At 43.0% G+C, this 25,070-nt stretch overlaps 1 protein-coding gene across 2 annotated transcripts in view; it reads left to right on the forward strand.

Annotated features, from left to right (window-relative positions):
• LOC149316638 (tenascin-R-like) overlaps positions 1-25,070 on the forward strand; it is a 539,652-nt gene that overhangs the window by 462,079 nt on the left and 52,503 nt on the right. The window contains exons 10-13 of one of the 2 annotated variants that reach the window (XM_089515968.1): positions 9,032-9,121; positions 12,712-12,975; positions 13,801-14,067; positions 24,384-24,503. In XM_089515968.1, the coding sequence (XP_089372094.1) occupies positions 9,032-9,121; positions 12,712-12,975; positions 13,801-14,067; positions 24,384-24,503 (741 nt within the window). The remainder of the gene's footprint in view (positions 1-9,031; positions 9,122-12,711; positions 12,976-13,800; positions 14,068-24,383; positions 24,504-25,070) is intronic. The other variant, XM_089515969.1, reaches the window with a different exon arrangement.

The following is a 25,070-nucleotide window of genomic DNA, read 5'->3' on the forward strand; positions in this document are numbered from 1 at the left end:
CCACCGCGTAAGGCGAATTCTGCCTATGCTCAAGCCCCATTGGAAACAATGGAGCTCGTGCGCGGCGGCGCAGCGGTGCAGGAGCGCGTGGGGCGCAATGGGCACGCGCACCCATTCAATTGAATGGGACGCGCCGCCCCTTCTGCCCCGCGCATGCCCCGCGGCTTGAGCACGTATGCTCAAGGCCGCGTATGGCGCGGCCGCGTTGTATAAGCCAGGGATGTAGCCAAAGGGGGGGTTCTTGGGGTCCGGACCCCCCCTTCCATTAGAAAAATGAATGGTGCATGCTGCTGCGCCGCCGCACCCAAGCCCCATTATAATGGTGGCACTTAGTCTGGAACCCCCCCTTCCTAAAATCCTGGCTACGTCCCTGTATAAGCTGCACTATTACCATGATTAGAATATATAAAATCATTTGCCAGTTAACCAGCTATATATCCAATGATCAGCCTTTTATAAAATAGGACTAACAACAACTGTTTACCTGCTTGTTTAACATATATAAGAAACCTTCATCCCCCCCCTCCAAAGGTAATACAACCTTTCCACACACCATACCAACTAATAGGAACAGTATCATCATAAATCTATAGCTATGTATAACTATATATATCAAAAGCATACACATGTCAACAAACATATCAGAAGTTCAACACAAAGCATCAGATGACCAGGTTTCTATCAAACATATATCAGTTAGCACATATGATATAAACCCTTCTTTATACTCTTCTCAGCCCACAGCATAGTCATATAAGAAAAAGCATCTAAGGAAAGCATCATGACATAACTTCCAACTGAAACCATACATAGTATAATATGATACATCACAGTTGGATCATACATAGGCTACACATGATACATAACATGGTCTCCCAGCACAAAAATCATGACAAGATTACCCCAATCCTGACACATCCTCACTCTGACTTGGGGGTCTGTACGCCACAATGACATCTCTGTTGTTTCTCCCCCCCCCCCCCCATTTTAATTTTTACCCAAATGCTCTCAACCTGGCTTCTAGGATTTAAGTCATGGATCTCCTATAATCTGTCTTGACATATAATGCTGTTCCTCCTCCTTTCTTGTTTGGTCTATTACTATTAAACATGTTATACCCCTCTATTGCTACATTACAATCATAAGATTCATCCCACCAGGTTTCAGAGATACCTGTTATATTATATTTGCTTAGGAGTTCAAATTCATCTTGTTTATTTTCAGTCTTCTGTGTATTAGTGTAGAGACATCTAAGACCATGGGCCATTCCCCTTAGAAAGTGTTGGCTGAGAAAGAAGCATGACTGGGTGTCACCCAGTGTGGTCCACACTCCTCACACCCCTTAATGAAGCCACTGCTAGGCAAGAGATTGTGATGATGATTCTGTTGCCCTGAATGAAGCACATGCATGCATGAGCACAAGCACACACAAGGTTGCTGCTTGCCTCCTACTAGGCTTGTCCATTATGTGAGTTTGGAAATTATCAGTTTGGTACTCTGCGAGACCATCTCACATATTGGCTGCCAAAGTACGAAACTAATCACATATACCTTAATCATTTCATGGGTCTCTTTAAGTAATGAAAGTTTGTGCTTCCATAACTTAGAAAGTGTCTGTAGCAGTTAGAGATTCAGGACACCAATGGCTTGGAGAAACAAACCAAAGGTTTTGTATAGGAACTCCATTCTAAGATAGGAAAATTGCTCTGGGTGCTAATCTAAACTAAACTGGAAGAGATGAGGTAGAGAGGCATCCCTGAGAGCATCAGTTTACATCACAGAGGGGTCAAGATAAATAGACGAGGAGGAAGGAAACTTTGGGTCCATACAGACAGGCCAAAATAAAACTGCTTCAGGTCACTTTGGAGGTACGCTGTTTAAATGATGTGTGCGTCCTAAGAGTCTGGAAGCTACACCAAAGCCATGCTGGAGCATGGCTTTGGCGTGGCTTCTGGACTCTTAGGATACATGCAGCATTTAAACAGCATACCTCCAAAGTGACCCAAAGCAGCTTTATTTTGTCCTGTCTGTATGGGGACTCTGTATCACTCAGACTATATCTAACCTTATTACTGCTACTGTGAAGTCAAAGGCTTTCACATCCAGCACCCATAGTTTCTGTGGGTTTTCCAGGCTATGTGGCCATGTTCTGGAAGAATTTATTGCTGACATTTCACCTGCACGTGTGGCTGGCATCTTCAGAGGGTGGTGGCATGGAAGTGTGTGTGGGGATGTGTGTGTGTGTTAGTGTGAACCTTGGTTGGGAGGAAGTGATTTACATGTTAATCTGTGTATTGGTCTGTTGTTGAATGGCAAGGCCTCAGGGTAGGAGGATATGCAAGATGGATGTGAAATCCATTGTCTACAGGGAAAGCCCCTGATCCTAGAAGGTGTTCATTTGCATGTATTGAGTCTTGATTTTGATGTTCTTCAAGACTGGTAGCCAAACATTGTTTACTTTCATATAAACACACACACCACACTTCCATGCCACCACCCTCTGAAGATGCCAGCCACAGATGCAAGCGAAATGTAAGGGATAAATTCTTCCTGAGCACGGCCACATAGCCTGGAAAACCTACAGAACCTATTAGTACTGCATGCTCTGAGACATTCTAAAGAAATCTACTTTCAGGCCAAGAGGCCTGAGTTCAATAATGCTTTCTTCCAAGCATGCATAGATTTGCAGCCTATTGCTAGAGTCAAAGACGAAGAAAGCAGGGATCAAAGGTGAAAACATTTTCCATTCTCTTCTTAACCTCTTCTGAAAGCTGCTGTTTGCAGAGATTTCATGGTTGGGTTTGTGCTACAAAGGAGCATGAAACAGGTTTTCCTTAATTCCACCAGCAAGGACGTTCTGCCCTGGGAGGATTTATCTTTAGTGTCTGCTTTGTCGGCCTTCTGAAGTACAGCTTCCACCTCTGCTGCCTGTTTTCATGTCCAGTTAGAGCCTTTTGACTGGGTCCCCAACAGCAGCAAGATGCCCAGTTCTGCTATGAGCCTGGCAGCTGTTTATGAGATGGGAATCTTTAGAAGAGCTTCACACCCATTTAAACTAACAGTCAAGGCAGAGGTTTCTTACTCCTTTTATACCTAACTATTCTATGTAGCCATAGTGTGGTCTTAATACAATTTATCCTCCACATTCTCAGTGGTTAGGGGTGCAGGAGCCCTGCAAAAGTGGAAAAATGGTGAATATCCGCAGCACCCTCCTTCCTCAGGAGGATCCTCTTGGGGATGGTGAGAGGAGATGAGGGGTGCGTCTGTCCCTGCCTCTTCCCTTGGCCCTCCTTTTCAGGGTTGCCAATTTCCAGGGAATTCCCCAGAAACAAGAGAATTAAAAACCTTTCCATTTAATTTCCTTGTTTGTCAAATTTCTGGGGAGATTCCAGGGAATTCAACCTTCCCGCACAAAATACCTCCCATTCCCACCCAAACATACCTTTCCCGCCCAAACATATCCCCCGTCCTGGAAGTCCTGCTCCCTTTAGGCCTTCCCATAGTGCCTTATGGGCCTCCGACCCAGAGGTCCCACCCCAACCCAGATGTCCACCCCCTTCCAGGGAATTTGGTGGGATTCTGGGGAACCAATCCAGGGATGGCAGGGAATATCTTCAAGGGTGATTGGCAACACTGCTTCTTTGCTGCCTCTTTTTCCATGCCTGCTACCTTTTGCTGCCTCTTCCTTTATCCCTCTCTTGTTGTATCTTCTTCATGCCTGCTAACCTTCCTTGCCTCTTCCTTTACTCACCCACTCTCCCTCACTGCCTTCTTTTGTGCCCACTAGCCTTCGCTGCTTCTTCTATTTCCCCCTCCCTCTTTCTTTGTCTCTTTCTCTGCCTGACTATTCATCCTCCCTTCCTCTTTCTCCCCTGGCCAAAGGCACACATGGAGGAAGAGAGCCCACTTTCTCTCTCTTTAGTTTGCTTTTGTTCCTCCTTGCCCCCTCTGCGATTAAACTAACCATAAATCAAATCCACAAATGTTAAACCCGCAAATGAAGAGGGACACTGTATTTAGCAACCAGATTTTTTGGATTCCTTTCCATTGAGACCTGCAGGGAGTCCCATTCAACAACAGATTCTTTTAAGAGGCCACCATATTTTGTGTACTGGGTGGAGGGGGATAAGGGCACAACTCAGCCAGTAGGAGGTGTTTTAAGTCCCATTGATTGTAATGTAAGTGTTGGTACAAATGTAAATCTCTAATTGAAGTCAGTAGCATTCAAGTGCTTAGTGTTGGCTGGAGGTTTTTATAAGTGTTCTGGTTGTATTAAAAGACACTGCATGGTACTTGTCAATACACTGCATTATTGGGTGCCATGAAGTAGAGGACTGTTCAGTCATACCAAGTGTCCATTTACCCCAGTAATGAACACCAGGTCTTCCAAATGGGTATTGCATCTCCCAGAATCATCATTGGCAATGCTGACTAGGTCTGCTGGGAACTATATACCTCCCCCCCCCCCGCCAAAAAAAAACCCACAATCTGGAGGTCCACAGTGGATGCCACCACAAAATGACCTAGTCTAACATTGGTTTTTCTCCAGTAAGAACCAGCCAACTCTAGCTCTAGAAGTTTCTAAACAGGGCATGGAAGCACTAGCCCAGCGGTAGGCAACCTGCGGCCCGTGGGCCGGATGTGGCCCAGCAAGGCCTTGGGACCGGCCCCAGCCCGGTCCTGCCACCGATTGCCGCCAGAGCCTTTGGACTCTCACGTGAGGGCATGGGGCCTTTGGCCTTCCAGGAGGAGGCGGGCAAGGGGGGGCAAGCGGCAGGCAAGGGGGGCAATTGTCTATAGAAGCCTCCGAAACATGCATTTATATTTAAAAAAAATTAAAGATCAGCAATTTTTTTTGCGTGTCCTCCATTTTTTAAAAAGTGTCCTCCATTTGAAAATTTTGCCCTACATTTGTCCTGGTTTATTTATTTAATTAATTTTTTTTAAAAAAATATTTAATTATTTTTTTTTGGCTTCGGCCCCCCAGTTGTCTGAGGGACAGCAACCCGGCCCCCGGCTCATAAAGGTTGCCTATCTCTGCACTAGCCTATTGTTTGTTCCCAGCACCCGGGTTGTATTATTTTAGAAAGTGGAGTATCAAGTCCCTGTTTCTGTTCTGCCCTTTTTCCTGTGGAAACTAAACCCTTGCAGCAGAGCAAATTCACTCATCTGCTTTGCTCTTAGATTTAGTATGAGGCACATTACTAAGTAAACATTATTGTAATTGATTGGGCAACCCAATTCCCTTCATGTTTTCCCATTTAAAGCGGTGTAAGTCCCCCTACAAATCAGTTGGAATGATTATCAGATAAGCATGAATAAGACTGCAGATGAAACTAAGATTAAACTTTAGTATCCAAGAAATTATCACCTTTGTTCTGACACTGGAAAATGAAATAAAACAAAAACATATTTTTCTTAAGATACCAGCAATTCAGATCAAGTGATAGCTCATTTTCAAGTAAACACACGCAGGATTTGTCTGGAAGGAGGATAGGTGTTTTAGTTTTCAATTTGTCTGGGGGGAAAAGACTCCAAAGAGAGCTCTTCCAAGTGAAGTATTTATTGTGGATGAGGCATACTCTCACTTGTGTAATTAATCAGTGCTTCCCTATACACTGTTCCATGGTTTCCTCTATGCAGAAAATCATTTCAAAAAATTAAAAGAAGGGGGGAAGGGTGAAATACTAGTGGAAACTCTAAAAGTATAGTATGATCTTTCCCATTTCTTTTCCTTCTTAAGGAATCCTCTGATGATTCCTGACCAAGTAATTATTTCCTTTTTCTGCTGCTGCTAATCTGGTTGTCCTCCCCCAATTATTTTCAAGAAGGAAGGAAGGAGGATACACTCACTTCCAAACCTTTTCTTGCTGTTCTTGAAGCATCTCCAAGTGAGACAGCAGGAAGCCCCAAGGCTCACTTTGAAACAAACAAACAAAAAAGAAATTGATACTTTGAACTGCATTTTCATCCCTATCCAGTTCACTTTTGGTACTAGAGATTATCAGGGAGAATGCTGTAATTCAAAGTATGGCCACAGAGCAAGGCAAGGTGAGAGTAGAAGCAGAGTAAAAACTGCATACATATAGGGTTGCCATATTCCAGTCCCTCATATCTGGGCATCTAATTTGCATATTATGCAAATAATTTTAATTATTCATATTATTAATTTTCATTCTGATTATGCAAATTCAACATATTAATCATTGCACTTTTTCTACCATTATGTTTCAACCTCAGTACTAAGAGCTCTTTTTCCCCTTCTCTCCCCCCCCCCCCTCACCTGCCAGGGGCTGGTCTGAAAGGAGCTTTGAAGCAGACCCAGAGAATAAAGGGGCTTCCCTTTACTCTCTGGAGATTGTTTGGAAGCAAAGTTCCACCATGCTGCCCAGCGCTACAGTCAAGCCACCAACACAATCATCACACAACACAAGGCCTCTCTCCTGGTTTCTCTTCCTTTCCTGCCTTCTGGGCCTGTCATGGGGGAAGGAGGAATGGAATGGAAGAATGAAGTGGCAATGCAACACCTAGGATGAGGCTCCCACCAGTGCCAGTCTTCTTGCATAGTTTCCTACTTCATCTCCACTGCCACATTTTAACCTACCCATTGCCCTGCAAGGAAGGAAACATTGAGGTTTACTGGTTCAACTGGCCCAGCCAGTGGGGACATTTTTTGGTCTCCTGAATCTGGGATTTTCCAGGTTTTCTGGGACAAATCTACATGCACGCAGCTCCTAGGCCTCTTTATCAGTGTAAAAACACAAAGGTAGAGCTATCCTGATCAATGGCCCACAGGCACAATAGGAAAGGGAAGACAAAGAGGAGAATGTTCCTTGCTCACACAACTCCATGCGGTGGTGACTTATAGCTTCTGTGGTCCTGGGGTGCTGAATCTTGCTCTGGATTGTTAGCTCAAATGTTAAAAGAGTAATCCACATGTTGAGCTTGATGCCCAAAATAATTGTTGTTGTTGTTGTTGTTGTTGTTATTTCTTCTTACACATCTCTCCCCATGGATCCAGACAGGGAACAACAACAATTAACAGACACACATCAAAGTACATCAATTTAAATACACATCAACTTAAAATGATATGCATACAGTTTAAACGGAGATGATGTACACATATTAAAACAATCCACATTTAAAAATCATCTGGTTTCTAGGTCACACAATATATATAGCCAAGTCCTTTCCAGGCTAACATTCTCTGAAGATGCCAGCCACAGATGCTGGCGAAATGTCAGGAAGAAACTCTGCCAGAACATGGCCACATAGCCCGAAAAACCCACAAAAAACTATAAAAACATCTGGGTAAATCTGCCAACACTGGTCCTTAATGCTGTTTTGAAGTTAGCACCTTGATAGGGCCTTGATAAATGATCATCCCATGACACAAGACATATGGTGAAAACGTTTAACCATTTCTTCCCTCACTGTAGTCCTGACTCCCACATGTTGCTGTTTAGCATGGCTGGGATTTTCTCATTTCACTTCTATCTATCTATCTATCTATCTATCTATCTATCTCTCCCTCCTTTATTTCAAGTGTTGCCATACAGTTACCACAGTTTCTACATGTCACATGATACATTCCATAATGTAATCATTTATTTCCCCCATTTTCACAGATTGCAACTTCTCTTGCCTTGCAGCATGCAGATCAATGATTGCCAAGGCACAGCTCACAGGGTATTTTTTGTGCCCTGCCAAAGGTCCCCTCGCTCCTACTCAATTTGAAAGAAATCACCAAAAATGGCAAATTTTCTTTCCCCGTGCCTCAGAGGTTGAGGGGAAAATTCCCTATTTCCCTTCTGCAGGTTACAGACAAAGGGGGCCCCAAACGGCAGTGTGCCAAGATGGCACCTGCGGCACACAGTAGGACTTAGGAGCGTGCGAACGCTCCGCCCTACCGAGTCCTTCTTTCTGCCCCAGGGTCCCTAAAGGCCTAGATATAGACCCGACTGTATTGGAAGAGGAATTTTTATCATCCTGGATCTCATAGCTCCAAGAAATTGCCAACATCTGTTCAATGAGGAAATAAATAAGCTCAAAGTGTTCCAACAAAAAGAGCCACTGGTATCCGCTTTGATCCAATAATGATAATAGGTGATAGATTGGCTGGAAATTAACTAAATTGCTGTCTCCCCTGATGAGCCAGAAACCACAGGGCATGCCTCCTGCAGGCAACTGAATACTTATAGCTCTGTGGCACGCAGGGAGAAGCTGGGTTTTTTTCATTAATTATTGAGTGTTTCATTTATGCCTCATAAATAAGAAACTCAAATGAAAATGTTAGATGTCAAATCAGTTTGATAACAAATAAAGCTATCCTGGATGTTCTTTCTTCCTCTAAATTTTAGCTTTATAAAAGGCAATTGCAAAAAGAAATTGTAATAGCCAAGAAAAGGCAATTATGTGTTCCAAAAATAATCTGGCTTTAAAATGGATAAAATGACCCAAAAGAATCAACAACTCTCTGACATTTTAATTATAATTTCTTAAAATCTGTGAATGATAAGATGCAGAAATTCAAGAGCAGGCTGTCAAAACAGTCATTTTAACAAGCATTTTAAAGTAGCTATGCTTAGGCCATCTTCCAAAGCTTTATTAAATGCAGTTTATAAAGCCATGGACATATATGCTTTCTTGTACCCTCCCCTCTTCTATGTGCATAATGACTTTTCTGCAAAGATTGTGGCTAGTGTTCAGCTGGTGCTATTTGTTAACATGCAAACCAGGGAACTGTGGCTTTAATACTGCTTAACAAATCAGAGAAATGAGCCATCCTGATATTCTTCTTAAGCACTTTAAGTGTTCAAGGAATTCAAACAGGAATGCAAGAATCTTCATTCCAAAAACAGGGTGCAAAGAGTATGACTCAAGAATAATTAATGACTGTGTTATTAAAACTTGGAAAACTTGAATGTACCTCTTTCAGCTTTTGATTTCTAAAATACAGAGTACATAACGCAGCATTATTGGCTAATCATAATGAATTTCTCATGACATATTGTCTGTCCATATACAGATCTGATACCAGGTACCGAATATGGAGTTGGGATTTCAGCTGTAATGGATGGCAAGCAAAGTGTTCCAGCTACTATGAATGCAAGGACAGGTGAGTGACACATACATTCCAAGTACCCCTACAGCAAAATCTTTGCTATCATCTGGAGTTCCAGCCAGCTGTCCCCATTTCCCAACATAGTACACACAACTCTGAAGGGGTGGCCTGAAGCCTCCCCTGTTACAGCCAGATCAGGGCCATGGCAACCACATGCCACAGCCCTGATCTGGCCTTTGCAGGGCGCAATAACTGTTTTGCCACACCTTGGCTACACTCTTTTGGTGCTGTGTTGTATGTACATAGCACTGGAGGAGTGTTGTGATGCCACATGCCATGCATCATGTAGACGCTATGCCCCAACTCCGCTCCCAAGCCAGCCCCAACTGGCTGGTCTGTACAGCCCCATACTCCCTACCACCCCCATTTTTGCCTTTTGCTGCCAACAGTCAGTATTCGGATACTCTGCCCACCTGAACATGTTTAGTCCTCATTAGACTGCTTAGGTTGTCCCCCCACTCCCTCACACAGACATAGTTTATCTCTTCCTTTTTTGTTTGTTGTGTTTCTATTTAAAATATGTACCTCTACAAGTTTTTGGGTTTCTTGAAACCTGATACCTCCCTTCTTGTGCGTGAATAGTATCTTTTGGCTCCCCATGGATTTACACTTGGCAAACTGGCTTCCTTGTTAGTTGATATAGTAGCCTGTCACTGAGAGAGTCCAAGTGGAATAAAATGGGCTGTGTAACAGGCTTTGACAAGCGATGAAAATAAATGCTACAGTGATGTCACATGGATCTTGCCCAGAAGTTCATATCATTAAGACCAAACTGTCCTGCCTTCAGCAAGAAGCAGACTTGCTTCCCATTTAAGAGCTTCAATTTAAAGGAATGCACCCCAAGAGGTAGATGTGTGTACAACAAATCACATCAGGATGAATTAAAGATAGTGGAGTCTTCCTCTTCTTTTCTGCATTGAATGTGGACTAATTGAAATTCACAGAGGTCCAAATGCTGTTGTTGTTTTTCTAAAAACCTGGACTTGTGGATATTTAAACACTGGAATAGACTAGAATTTTCAGTTTCCTAACCCTAAATACCCCAAAGTCACCAGATTGTGTCTGATATTGGAAGCTAAGCAGAATCATCTCTGGTTAGTAGCTGGATGAATACTAGGTGCTGCAGGGTATATTTCAAAGGAAGGAACTGGCAAACACCTCTGAGTATTCTGTTCCTAAGAAAGCCTTATGAAATTAATGGGATTGCCATAAATTGACAGGCAACTTAGAATCATAGAATCAGAATCATAGAGTTGGAAGAGACCACAAGGGCCATCCAGTCCAAACCTCTGCCATGCACCCCCTGCTAACTTAAAGGCACATAAAAAACACAGAGGACTTTATCACATTGGGGGAAATCAGGGGATTCAAAATATATTATCCAGAGAAAGTTGCGTGATCGTGGCTAAGATTATCACATGACGTCATGATTAGGGAGGCCTTATCCCAGAATAATCAAGGAATAACTATCAACAAAGCATTCACAGGGAATCCCCATGAATGATTTGTTGCTTGTTATTCCCTGGATAAGCCCTCTCTAATCACAATGTGTGTGACAATCTTAGCCACAATCACACAACTTTCCCTGGATAATGCCTTTTGAATCCCCTGATTTTCCTCCATGGGATTAGATCCAGAGAGAGAAGCAGGCTAGGCCTGAACAATGGAAAACAACTTGCTTAGTAAAAATGATAATGATAATGAAGCAGAGTAATGAGGGTGCCTTAGTTCTTACTCACTTGTACCTCTTTCCTATGTGCTTCTGCAGTTTATTCTAAGACAGAGACAAAGAAAGAAATCTAAGAGCTCCTTAGGCTCAGTTTAGTGACCATAAGCAGGACTTTGTCATTATGGGAAGCACAATGTTTTGTATGTTGCTAGCAAAGCATTCTAGATTTGATACAGGCTAAATTGTAAAAAGCAGGGATCGAGGCTTCCCTAATGACAACAGTTTGCAGCTGGAATAGAAGATCAGTCCCTTGGCAGGGATTAAATTAGGATGCCAAGAGGCCCTGCTCTGCTTATGTACTTGCAAATCATGGTGCACTCATGTGCCAGGACCTATTTTTAATCAGTTTGGACTTTGCATTGGAGCCTTCTTCTCTGCATTGCAAAAAATTGCAAATGTCTTTATTTTAAAAACAAAACATTATGCACCAAAATTAGAAGGCTAATTTCAGGATTCTCAGGTTCATTTAAGGGCTCCAGCAAGAAAAGAATCATCATGACATCTTGTTTCCAATTTAGGAGGGCCTGCTAGAGTTTTAGTAAAATTTATTTTTTGAGCCACCTGTGCTCCAGGTGGATAGCTGATTTTTAACACACATCATATACTGAACTAAGCAAAAGTCTGAATGTTGGCAATATGGGCTCACATGTAAGGAGTATTTTAACTGGCTCTCCTCTTGCTCTCCCTGTTTTATATAAACAGCAGCAGGTGCTCTACTGTTTGTTTGCTCATATTCCATCCTATACCATATTATCTCAGGATGAGAGACAGTAAAACAGTTTAAATATGAAACAGTAAGAAAATATTGAAACAGAGTAAAAGCACATTAAAAAATTTGACAAGTAAGAAGAAGACAGTTAAAATCAGGGGAAATGGTTTCCTCAGTGCGAAAGTTCTTATCTTCTGCATCCTATTTGCTCACTTCTTTGTGAACCAGGGCAAACAGGAAAGAGTAGCTGTGTCAAAACCTCTGTTGTTGTGGTTCACAATGGTGAAAGAACGCTTAGATTTCTTTCTTTGCCTCTGTCTTGGAATAAACTGCAGAAGCACATTGGATAGAGGCACAGGTGAGTAAGAAAGCTCTTTTAAGGCCTCCATTACTGAATATAACAGGAGCGGGAATAGGGTTGAAAAGATCAATCCAGCATCATTGTCAATAGAGAAAATCTGTCAGCTTTTATAGCCACTTTAGCAGGCTGGCATTTTGCACAGGAAGAAGTAGTTACAGCCAGCATTTAAACAAAAATGCAAATAGCATTTGCCTTTATGTGATATTTGTACAGTGATTACAACTGCAAATACCAAATCTTAAAATTCTGGGGTATTGATTCTTAGAACATATTGCTCAATCAAATCGATTTGTTTTCTGTTTTAGCTTTCAGTGAAGCTGCGCTGGTATCATTAAACTTGCTAAGTCTATTCTTTTAAGGGCCTGTAACTGACAGAACTCAGTTCCATTTCAAGAGGAAGAGGGACTAACTAAGGAGATACAAGAGTCCAGTTGCATACTCTCATGAGCTTCATGTCTTCATAGTGATATATACTGACCTATGAAGGGCTATTTGAGTTTTCATCAGCAGAGGTTCCTGAACACATGGAGATGCCAACTAGCCAACACCTCTTATCTCAGTCCACTCCAACTGCTTCTCAGTAGTTGCTGGTGTTGCCAAACTGCCATTACATAGAGCATAACACAGCCTTCAGGTGAAGGGAAATTCTCTTCTTGATCCAAGAAGAATCCATTGTTTCTTTTGGTTGATTGATTTAGATAAAAGTCTAAACACAGACATACATGATCCAAGTTGTTCACCACTGTTACAATGTTCCCTCTTAAAATCTTCCTCTGCTGCCACAGAGCTCGACAGCCCTCATGAACTCATAGTGACAGCATCCACGGAGACATCCATTTCTGTGTCCTGGACGAAAGCCAAGGGCCCCATTGATCACTATCGAGTCACCATCATCCCTGCTTCAGGAATGGCATCTGAGGTTACCGTTGCCAAGGACAAGTCTGAGCTTACACTGTCAGACTTGGAACCCGGGACTGAATATACTATCTCTGTCACTGCTGAGAGAGGCCGTCAGCAAAGCCTTGAGATCACAGTGGATGCCTTTACAGGTACTGTGGGTTGTCTCAGGTTACTTGAAGGTCTGGTGCTGCTCTCTCCTGGTTAACTAACGGCCACACTAGACAGGACATGGGAAATATTTTATTAGAGTCCTCATTTAAAGCAGACACAAACACATACATTTAAGTCCATCTGGTTGCTTTGAAGATCAGGGAAGCGATGCTCTGTAAGAGGTTGTTTAAGCCATGATACAAGGAAGACAGATGCTGCATCATTTTCTAATTCTGCTAGCATCATGAATGAAAAACAGTTTCTGATATGCAGGTGTGTGGCTGAGACTTAGGAAGGAGTGGAGGAGGGAAGCATTAAATGCCTTTCCCCACAGCACCAGTCTCAAAATCTCCAAAGCAGTCAGTAAAATAAAAATCACAGGAGATTTGACACACAGGCTTCCCAGGACACATCTGATTTGTCCACAGGGTTGGTAAGTATGAAATTTCATAAATGCCACGTGCAGATGCAGTCTAAGTGATAATAAGTGCTCTGGCAGTCCTGATTGTAAGATCCTTCTACCCCCCTCCCCCCTTGCCTCATCTTACTACTCCTTAGGATCTGCAAGGGGGGAGGGGGACGGAATTCAGTAGCAGGACCATGCTTCCATTCTAGAGAGAGATACTGGAACTTAGGAGCACTTGTCACATTTCATAGCTGGCTCCCTTTTCTTTCATCTTTCCTAACAAGAGGTCAGATTAGTCCCTGAGCACTTTGCAAATACTGTACTTGGGTGTGCACTCCTCACTTGCACTCCATGGTTGAAAAAGACCTGACCTGTCTTTCCCAGGTTTGCAGCTCTCTTTCTGCATTCTTATTTTCAGGGTTCCGACCAATCACGCAGCTTCACTTTTCTCATGTGACTTCCTCCAGTGTGAACATCACTTGGAGTGATCCCTCTCCTCCAGCAGATAAGCTGATCCTGAACTACACTCCGAGAGACAAAGAGGAAACCAAGCAAGTGATGCTGGATCCTACCAAGAGACATGCTGCCTTGATGGGCCTGCAACCCTCCACAGAGTACATTGTCTCCTTGGTGGCTGTGCATGGCCCTGTCAGCTCTGAGCCCATCATTGGCTCCGTCACAACAGGTAACAGGAGAAGGAAGGGCTCTCTCTGTTTCCATGGTGGTTTACTGTCTATGTTCTCAATCCATGAACCCAAAACACTAAGAATAGGGAACAAGAAATGCTAGTTAAAGCTAGCTGCTGAAACCCAGACTTTTTGTTTGTTTGTTTGACTTCATTCAGTCTAAAAAATGACATTAAATCCAAAGCAGATTGACATAGGCTTAAATCCAACATTTTAAAGTAATAGCTGTGTGTCCTAATGGAATACCTTCCAGCTCTCTTGATTTGACAAGAACAGTCCCAACTAACCCGCTGTTGTCCCCACTTTTTCAGTTGCTTTTAAAATGTCCTTGTTTCTCTCTCCTTTTCTCGCTTTCCTCCTATGCCCTCAGCTTATTTCCATTGCTGCAGACTAAGTTCAAATGCAAAATTAGTTTGCACTCCATTAATTCCACAAAGGGAGAGAAGAGGAAAGTCAGAAATGTATCCTTCCCAGTAGGCTCAGGCTTCAGCAGCCTTTCCTAGTATGTCTGTTCTTCCTCATTAATAACTTGCCATTTTGACTACACTCTGGTATGGTGTAGCCCTAGCTTTTGAACCCCCAGTGTAGACAAATGGAGACAAACAGTTTAACCAATGAACAAAGAAACACTCAGATTAGAAGCTACTGAAATAGTGGCTCAGGAAATACAATTTCATTGAAGTAAAATACAAGTAGTAGAACACAGAGGCACATTACACAATAATTCTTCAGATTTTTAGATATCGCCGATCTTTTCTGAAGATCCTCTTAATAAGCCTTTTCCCCTGTACACTGTGATTGTGGAGGGAATTTGTCATAACCTCACAGGTCAGGGTTTAATTCCCAAGGTAAATGCCAGGGTTCAAAAGTGTGTTGTTGCTGTGTTTTTTCAAGTAGTTTCTGACTTATGGCATTATTATGGCAACCCTAAGATGAATCTGTTCCAGGGTTTTCTTGGCAATATTTGTTCACAGGGGGTTAGACTTTGTTTTCCTCTGAGGCTGAGAGACTGTGACCTAGTAGTTTTCCATGGTCAAACAGGGATTCAGACCCTGGTCTCCAGAGTCATAGTCCAAGACTCAAACCACTACATCCCACTCTCTCCCTTAAAGTTTAAAATTCCCTACTTTGCATTAAACCCCATTGTTTAATTTGATCTAATATATATAGATTTGATCTAATATACAGACAAATAAATATAAATATATATTTATTTGTGGCCGAGTGGTGGTGGCAAGGGAAGCCAGCCCTCCAAATGCATTTAGAGTAGAGATGGGAAAATTCGAGGGGTCCATACATCCCTGGACTCACCATCCCCTCAAAACAAAACTGGAAGTGACTGTGAAGCCTACTTCTATTTCTTCAGTGCTACATGAGGAAGGGACCAGGCATACGGCTGTGGCTTTGTAGCTACACCTTATTCTGTGGCTTCCATAAGTAACAATCATTTCTACATCTCCAAACCCACCCAAACATTCAGTGGTGTTGATACAGAAGGCACCCAGAAGGCCTACAAAAATGAGTGGGATTGCATGTGACCCACAGTCCATATGATTTCTTGTCCTGACTTAGGGCATCAGGAGGGACTTTATTATTAATGGTGCAATCTAAATTTGAAATCACACTACATCTAATTATTATTATTATCCCGCCTCTCCCTATGGATCAAGGTGGGTTACAGTAAAAGGAAATAAAATATAGAACATAACATAATCAAAATAATGCCATCCCCAACCCTTCACCAACATCAAATTACCACCAACATCAAATTATGTCTGGATTCAAACCAACCACAAATTAATTCATAAATATTCTGAGAAACCTGGAATATGAAGTGTTTCTTTGTCTGTGAGTAAATGAAAGAGGAGATATCCATTTCCAAGGAGGGCAAAACTCTTTGCAGGAAAGTGAAGTCATAAAAGGTATAATAAATATTTTCTTTTCAGTAATGACACCCCACATCAATATACAATCAGTGTTCTGACAGTAGAGGATTCAGTGTGTGTAGGTAATGTGCAATACTGTAATTGTTTAATGTTTTAGCGGGGATCATGCAGGCTTACAGATGTTACTGAAATACACCTTACAGCATTCCTGGTCATTGGCTGGGCCTCCTGGGAACAGCGTGTGGATACCTTCACAACTGTCCTGGACTGCAGCCAGCACACACACAAACCAACGCTGATAGTGATGGCTCAGCAAGAGAACTAACTAGGAACTGGGAAACAGACCTTTCTAGAGTCCAAGAGAAGCAAGCCACAAACAAAGCCAAGGTCAGGATACCAGAGGTCACAGAAGTCAGTTTGGGCCAGGGTCAGGGCAGCCAGAAGGTAGCAATAGTCCAGTTTGTTCCAAAATCGTAGATACAAGACAGACAAGGGTTCAGGAAACAAGGAGCCAGTGCCGACAGCAGTCACAATGAAGGATTCTGCAATAATTGCTGTCAAAGGGTCGGTGTTCCCCAGCTGCTTAAATGAGAGATGCCCTCCCTTGTGCCAGCTGTGGCTTATCAGCAGCTTGCCTCTCTGCAAGCCTCCTGGATCGACGCACGCAAGAACTCTCAGCTCTCCTCTGCCTAAAGGAAGGAACCTCCAGGCTTGGCTCTTCCACAGAGTCACCACTAGGCTGCTGAGCCTCAGGAGGGATCTCCACAGAACTAAGCCCTGGCTGAGCTTCAACCCCTGGGGCTGGGAGATCAAGGCTGGGGTCTGGCAGGGCAGGACTGGGACCTGGTATAGCCTCCATCTCCTCTTGCACTTGAGGGGCCACGGCCTCCTCCTCGTCCTGCTCTTGGCTGGCCATGACAACAACTCCCATTCCTTGTTTTTTAATGTTTTAAGCCACTGAAAATCAAAACTATAAAGTGTCTACAAAGTCTGATTCCCCAAAGAGAAAATTCCTATAAGTGCAAGGTGTTAATTTTAGAGGATGCTGTCAAATCAGTCTCTGCATAAGTCTCTGTTTTGAGTACATTGAGAAGGCATAGCTGGAGCACAGAGGGGGCTTCTTCTTATGTGGGAGGGGATTATTGATTATGCAGATTTCAGAAGTAACCTTTTTGCTCTGCAAACATGAGTTATGCTTTGAGTTTTAATTCAGAAAAACTACAGCTTAGCTATCAGAAATTTGGGAACCAATTTCCTGAAAGGTTGGTGTGACTCATTAAGGGCTGATTTTCAAGGCAGGTTTTGCCATGACATTTTCTTCCTGTGTATTCTTCTAGATGGATTGAAATCTCTGATAGAACTTAGATTATTTTGGGGACTTTAGTTTCCAGCATCTGCTAACCAGCAAGACTAGTACTTCTTTATTTGTTACTCAGATGTATTTGTTTGGCTGTGGGATTTGTAGTTTACAAAATTCACTTTTCAGCACTCTGACCCAGGCACATTGACATGTCAGAGTAAGCAGCAGGCAAGCAAAACAGAGGCAGGCAGAAATATATGTTTGTCCTGTTTCCTCTCCAAGCATCTTACAAACTCTAACGGCTTGTGCTACTAGTAACACCTTGCTTCGATCTGGTCACTCAATGGATTGATTAAAGGGATTGCTAGTTTCATGTCTTCCCCATCTATAATATTCCGGCTGTTCCACCTTACCACTAACTCACCAGCAAATTCTATAATGACCCAATAGATTCCAAGGTTTCATTGTTCTAGCCAGCTAATTTGTCCTGGGCTACTACAACAGTAATCTGTCTGTCCATCCTTCTGTTATCTCAGGCCCCATTCCCATTGACCCATTTGCCTTGGATGGAACTGTGCAGATCCGGGTCCCCCCATCCCGAATCTCTCCAGAAGCAACTGCCCACTATCATTTACCTTAATCGGGGTAATTTACCCCTCCGAAGTTCACATTTGCAGTACCGGTTTAAAATGAAGGCTCCTTTGCTGTCAACCAAATTCATTTCCACTTTCGTCAAAGGTGACATTTCCTACAGCCATTGGCCAAAGGAATGGGTGCTTTCCTCCTCATTTTTAACAAAAACTTGTGGCAGTGTCAAATTTAAAAACCTCCAGGTGTGTGTGTGTTGTGTGTAGCAAAAGCATTCAGATATTGTATCTATTTGCCAAATTGAAAGGGAAACATTTGTAACATTCGCATTGTAGCATTCGCATCTTACACAAAAATAATAATATAAAAAGCCTCTTGCAAAATGAGGTGCCCTGACAAGAGCAAAGGAATGAAAGGGAAATGTAGCACCAGCATACACACACATTCTATTATTATAGCATTCAAATATTACACAATAATAATAATAATAATGCCTCTTGCAAAGTGAGGTGCCCTGACAAGAGCAAGGAAATGAAAGGGAAATGTAGTACAAGAACACACACACATTCTATTATGGTAGCATTCAAATATTACACAATAATAATAATAATAAAGCCTCTTGCAAAGTGAGGTGCCCTGAAGGGAGCAAGGAAATGTAAGGGAAATGTAGCACAAGCACACACACATTCTATCTATATGTATCACCCTGTAGCAAAAAGTATTCACATTGTCTGTCAAAAATAAAAATAATAATAAAAAGAGAGAGAAAAAGCTGCCTGCAAGAGGGAGGCATGTTCCGTTCTCTGCTCTCTCTCTCTGACCATCCCTCCCCTGAACTTGACCCTTTCTCCGGCTCCCCCCTCCTCCTCCTCCTCCTCCTTAGCTGCAATTGTGCCTTGGCATGCCAGAGAACTGGCATGCCAGAGAAAAGACTAAGCTAGAATGTTTCTCCCAGACATCTAGCTTTCTACATATAGGTATAGGCAAATAGGCATGTGTATCCCTTGTCTAAGTATCTACCTTGGTGAAAGTAGGCCAGAAACTTAACAAGTAATCTTGTGGTCCTGCCACACAAGCAGTTACTTCCTCAGTGGGCCAAACCAGTTTAATTGGGATCCTCCACACCACCAGAATAACTTACTATAAGTGTATAGAGAACATAAATTGAAGGTGGCAACTGTTCATGCCACTGCAGAACAGCTCAGCTCCAACTACACCCACCATCTAGGGAAGAGGTGGGCAAAGTGTTATTTTTGTGGCCCCCAGGGATAAAAAAGGCAAAAAATGTTTTCCCCCCCCGCCAAACACCCCCTTGCTTGCTCCAAAATGCCCCATAATGACTGTGATGATCCCTGCCTGGCAAAGCTTGATCCTCAACCTCCTCTTGTTGGTTCCCAGCCCAAAAGAAAATCCTCCTGCAACAGCAGGTAGTCCAGCTATTAGGTCCAAAGGGTGTTATGGGCAAGGACCTGCCTCCCCTTCCTCTTCTAACAGCAAATAGCCCAAAAGGACACACAGGCAAATGGTTCAAAACTTTACAGTCCACAAGATTCAGGAGCCTTTCCCCCCTCTTCTCCTACCAAGGAGACAGGGAAAGGGAAAATCCACAGCACCCCCTCCTTTCCTTTTTGGTGTCAGAGGAAAAACAAACCCAAAACCTGCTATCTGCTTCAAAGGAGTCCACTCTCCTTTCCGTCACACGACAGCAAATCCACATAGGGAAATACAAAAGAATTCCCCTCTCAAGAAAAGAAAGAAAACCCAAGCTGAAAGGAGCAACCCAACACTGCAGTTTTCCCCTCCACAGGCTCCCTTCCCACCCCTAGGCAGGCAAAAGAGAGAGAGAGACAGAAAGAAAGAATCCAAGAATCCAAGACTTTTCTTTAAAGCATCTAGCCAAAACTATGGCTCCCAAGTCTGAAAAATGCTGCTGCCTACCATGTGATGCCCCCAAGTCTGAAAACAACCGCTGCCACCATGTGATGCTTCCAAGTCCGAAAACAACCGCTGCCACCATGTGATGCTCCCAAATCTGAAAACAACCGCTGCCACCATATGATGATGCCTGGGGTCCAAGCTGCAACACAGCCACCCTGTTCTTGGCCCTTAGCCCCAGGGGATCCCTTTAATTTTCCCTAGAGTCTCCTGGGTCTCTGTTCCCGCTCCCTGCTGAGCTGAATGAGACCCCCTGAGATCCTCTAGTCAAGCTGCCATCACCCAGTGAATCTCCAATGAACTCCCCTTAGCACTCACTGGGACTTGCTCAGGACTTATAGTTCCTTCCCTTGCTAACCTGAGCAAGCAGTAACCGAGCTAAGCCACGTGTACAGGAGCACAGAGACAGCAGATACTTTTAAAGAAAGGTATTTTCAAAGTAGACAGAATAGAGCAATAAGGTTCTGTCCCTAGTCTCAGTGGATGAAGCAACATACAGGTGTACATACAGATGCTATATGGGGGAGAACTGTCCCTTTTTGCTGCTCTTCCACCACTGCTGGAATATTTCTCCTTACCATGATCCCCTTGTGGCATCAAAACCAGCTCCTTAAATGAGGAATGAAATGTATAATCATGTTAACTGCCTTGCCAATTACTTTGATAAATGAAGCAAAGCTATTGCTATAAGACCTCTACAGATGCACATATAATTATGTTTAGGAGCACATTTAAAGGTCTTGTTATCAATAGTGACAGCTAGCAGATTACTTTTTTTAAAAAATGGCAAAATTCTAGAGAGTAAGCTATCACCACTGGTGAAAAGTGACACTGAGCAGAACTGCTTTGTCTGCCATTTTGGACTCAGCATGTGTATGCCAATCATCAACGGCCATGGTCGCCTTGGTCGATGATCTCCGTCTGAGCATCGATGGGGGAAGCGTGTCCCTACTGGTGCTCTTGGACATCTCAGCGGCTTTCGATACCATAGACCATGGTATCCTTCTGGGACGCCTGGCAGAGGTGGGGATCGGGGGCACTGCGCTCCAGTGGTTCCGCTCCTACCTCTCCGGGAGGTCCCAGATGGTGCAGCTGGGAGACGTGTGTTCCGACGAGAGGCCCCTTAAAACCGGGGTCCCTCAAGGGGCCATTCTGTCTCCCATGCTATTTAACATTTACATGAAACCGCTGGGAGAGATCATCCGGAGACATGGGGCGCGGGGTTATCAGTACGCTGATGACAGCCAAATCATTTTCTCTATGTCTCCGACTGATGCAGTGACTGGGAATGGCGTCTCTCCTCTCGTGGCCTGTCTAGAGTCAGTAATGGGCTGGATGAGGGGAAACCGACTCAAGCTGAATCCAGAGAAAACGGAGGTACTAGTGATAGGTTCTCCTGGTCCAGGCATGGCGGTGGTTCCACCTGTCCTGAACGGGGTCACGCTCCCTGTGAAGGACTCCGCACGCAGTCTGGGGGTGCTTCTTGACTCGTCGCTTCACCTGACAGCTCAGGTGAATGCGACGGTCAAGAACACCTGTCATCAGCTTCGGCTGATTCGCCAGCTGCGCCCATACCTGGCCCAGAGGGACCTAGAAACTGTTGTACATGCTCTGGTAACTTCGAGACTCGATTTCTGCAACGTACTCTACATGGGGCAACCCTTATACCAAACTCGGAAGCTGCAAATGGTGCAGAACATGGCAGCCCGGCTGGTCACTGGCGCTCCCAGGACCAGCCATATAACACCGGTTTTAAAAGATCTCCATTGGCTGCCCATTCGCTTCCGAGCTCAATATAAGGTGTTGGTAATTACCTATAAAGCCCTAAATGGCTTGGGCCCAGGATACCTAAAGGACCGCCTCTCCCCGTACATTCCGCCTCGCACCCTCAGAACATCTGGGCAGCAGCTACTGAAGGTGCCTGGGGCTAGGTTGGTCTCCACCACTCGGAGGACGTTTTCCATAGCTGCCCCAGCCCTTTGGAATGCGCTGCCCACAGAGCTCCGCTCGTCTACTACCCTGGCCCAATTTAGGAAGGATCTTAAAACCTTCCTATTCCAACAAGCATTCCCCGAATAAATATCCTGTGGGCCTCCCTCCTCTTTCGTGGCCAAGAGGTTGGGCTATGGGGTTTTTCTGCTTGTTGGCTGATTTTAATTATGTATTTATGTATTTTTTATGGAATGTATTTTAATTTGTTGTAAGCCGCCCTGATCGTAGGAAGGGCGGCATATAAATAAAAATTTTATTTTATTTTATTTATTATCAATCAAAGTGATTATTTAAATAGATTTATTTGTATTAAGTACTTCAAAAGGTGCTTGTGCCTCCAGCATTGCCTTTTAGTGCTTGTATGATTCCATCTTGAATAAAATATATCTGTATATTTGCATGCTCCTTTCGCCCCCCCCCCCAAAAAAAAAACAACAACAACTCAGGGCAGAATGAAACATGGGGCATCCAGCAAGCCTGTGTCAATCTGCCAGTCTCTTTCTATACCAACTAGTTCACCTTAACCTCCTCTCCTAATGGAAATTGGAAGGCTTTCCATCCCAAGCCCTATTCCAGATGCCTTAGCACAACAACCTCTTGCAAGGTAAATTAATATTGTCACAGCAGATAAAGAAGAACTTTGAGTAAGGTGTAATAAGAGATGGGCACATATAGTCTGATCTGTGGTGTGAGGTGTCGCAAATACACAAGTCAGCCCTTGTTTTCAGTGCTAAATGTAGGAGGCACTGATAAGGTTGAATCATAATAGTACATTAGTAAATTATTCCTGATTCTAAATAACAACTAAATATGCATAATTCATTAATTAACTATACTATTGCATGTTTGCATGTGCCTTCAAGTCACCTGTGGTCTTACAGTGACCTCATGAATTCCACAGGGTTTTCTTAGGCAAGACATATTTAGAGGTAGTTGGCAAGCTCCTTCCTCAGAGTGTAGTGGAACACACTCCCTCAGAGTGTAATGGAGTCTCCTTCCTTGGAGGTCTTTAAACAGAGGCCGGTGTCCATCTGTCAGGGATGCTTTGATTGAAAGTTCCTGCATGGCAGGGGGTTGGACTGGATGGCCCTTGTGGTCTCTTCCAACTCTACGATTCTGTGATTCTATTATTCCTCTGAAAATGTAGCCTCCAACATTCATCGTCGTAATTGACAGTCTCCCATCCAAGGGATGACCTTGGACAGTGATGAAAATAGCTAAGATGGCAAAAAATATGAAAGATAAACATTAGAAGTATGAAAAACAGAAGGGAACATTATATCACATCTGGTGGATGTGCACAAAAGCAAAGAAATTTTGGAAACAAATCAATGGGACTTGTGGTTAATGGAGAAAATGGCAGAGAGGCTTACACTCTGGATTGACCTTCCACAAGATTTGGCGCTCATTTATTGAATACATCCAGCAAGATTTAGTCTCTAGACATCCCCCAATTTTAGCTAAATTTTTATGGAAAGATGTCTTTCAGGATCCCTGAACACACCTTTTATCTATAACTTTTTAGTGTTTAGTTCCTGGAAGCTTCCCCTCCCTTGCCATGAACTTTCCCCATATCAATAGAGGCCTCCAAGAACATTTACACAGTTGAATGTTTTAATGTTTTTACAGTTTTGAATGCTTTTATGCTATGACTGTTTAATCCTGTTTTAACATTGAGAATGGGGGGGGGGGGAGGTATAGGGATTGTTTTGTTCTTGGATTTTATTGTAACACTGTTATAATTTTAAAATTAAAAAAAAGATAATAAAATTATTTAAAATTAATTACAAAATGATGCCTGAAGTATATCTTCTTAATATGATAGACAAAAATTGATAAGAGAATCTGCAGAACCATGTTATATATGATTATGGCCACCAGAATAATTTATTCAAAGAATTGGAAGACAAAGGATATACCCTCAGTTGGTCTACAAGACTCTGTGACATGATAAATATGGACAAATTAATTATATTAATTAAAGGAAAACCCCTGGCAAGGTTTGTGGACCACTGGAAGGAACTGATACTATTTTTAAAAGAGAAATGGGAGACAATAGCAGTCTTAAGTCTAGAAAAATTAAATGAAAAGAGTTATATGGCAACAGTTGAATTTAATGTACACATTCATATATAAATACACTGATACTCTCATTCTCTCTCTCTCTCTCTCTCTCTAACTTATAGTGATAATTGAAGGTCCTTGCTGTGAAGTATATTCAAACAGGTTTATTGATAGTGTAGAAATTTAAGTTTAAAGCCGTAGATTACAAGGAAGATTAACTGGTTAAAAAGGATTGGAAAAGATTATGGTATAGCAGGAAATCATGACTTAAATAAACGTACAAAGGATTATACAGAATATTAGAAATTTAGTTAAGGTCTGAGAAGATAACAAATGTTAATGCATTTTTATACAAATACAAAATGGAAAGATACTGTCTTTGGTTGGGAGAATGGAATTAAAAAGTAATAATATTTTTAAGAAACCACTGGTTTTCTCATAGAAGCATTCTCTTTATATGCCATTTCTCAAAACCTAATCACTACCCTACATTATCACCCAAACATACGGACTGTTGACAATGTTTTGTCTTGTATTTTGCCTCATACAGGGATTGATCCACCTAGGAACCTGACCATTGACAATGTCACTACAGATTCTGTGACATTCCACTGGGCCCCTCCTATTGCACATTTTGACCACTATAGGATAGCCTGCAAATCTGCTCAAGGTAAGTGACCTACAGCACAAAGTCCTATGCTGGAATCCTAGGTTCCAGAAATGAATACAATGGGACCTCGGTATCCATAGGGGTTCCATTCTGAATCCCAGCACAGATACCAAAATCTGTGGGACCTCAAGTTCCATTATCCCAAATGCACACAGCTGCACCGCCACTAGGGACAACAAGACTTCAAGTGAAGTCCCATTGTTCTTAATGTCAGCATGGCTGTGTGCACACATTGCCACTGGGGACAACGGAGGCTGCCCCTAATGGTGGCGCAGCCACGTGCATGAGTTGCCATTGGGGACAACAGGGGCTTGCCATCCCCAAATGTTTAAATTCACGAATGGGAAGTCAATGGATACCGAGGTCCCACTGTACATAAAGGGGTTTAAACTGGGGGGAAATCAATTCTGATTAACTATTACCAAGATTTTCCTTACTGAAGGAGCTGTTCAGTGACAAGGCAGAATGACTTGTTGCAAGTAACTGGGGAAGTGCTACTTAGGGCTTCTCCAGACAGGCCAAATGCCTTGAGATTTGGCAGGAGTTATAAGGGAGTGTCTGATAGCC

The sequence above is a fragment of the Sceloporus occidentalis genome, unplaced genomic scaffold (assembly GCF_023333645.1).
Source record: "Sceloporus occidentalis isolate IW3139 unplaced genomic scaffold, rSceOcc1.0.p SCAF_3, whole genome shotgun sequence".
Lineage (NCBI taxonomy): Eukaryota > Metazoa > Chordata > Lepidosauria > Squamata > Phrynosomatidae > Sceloporus > Sceloporus occidentalis.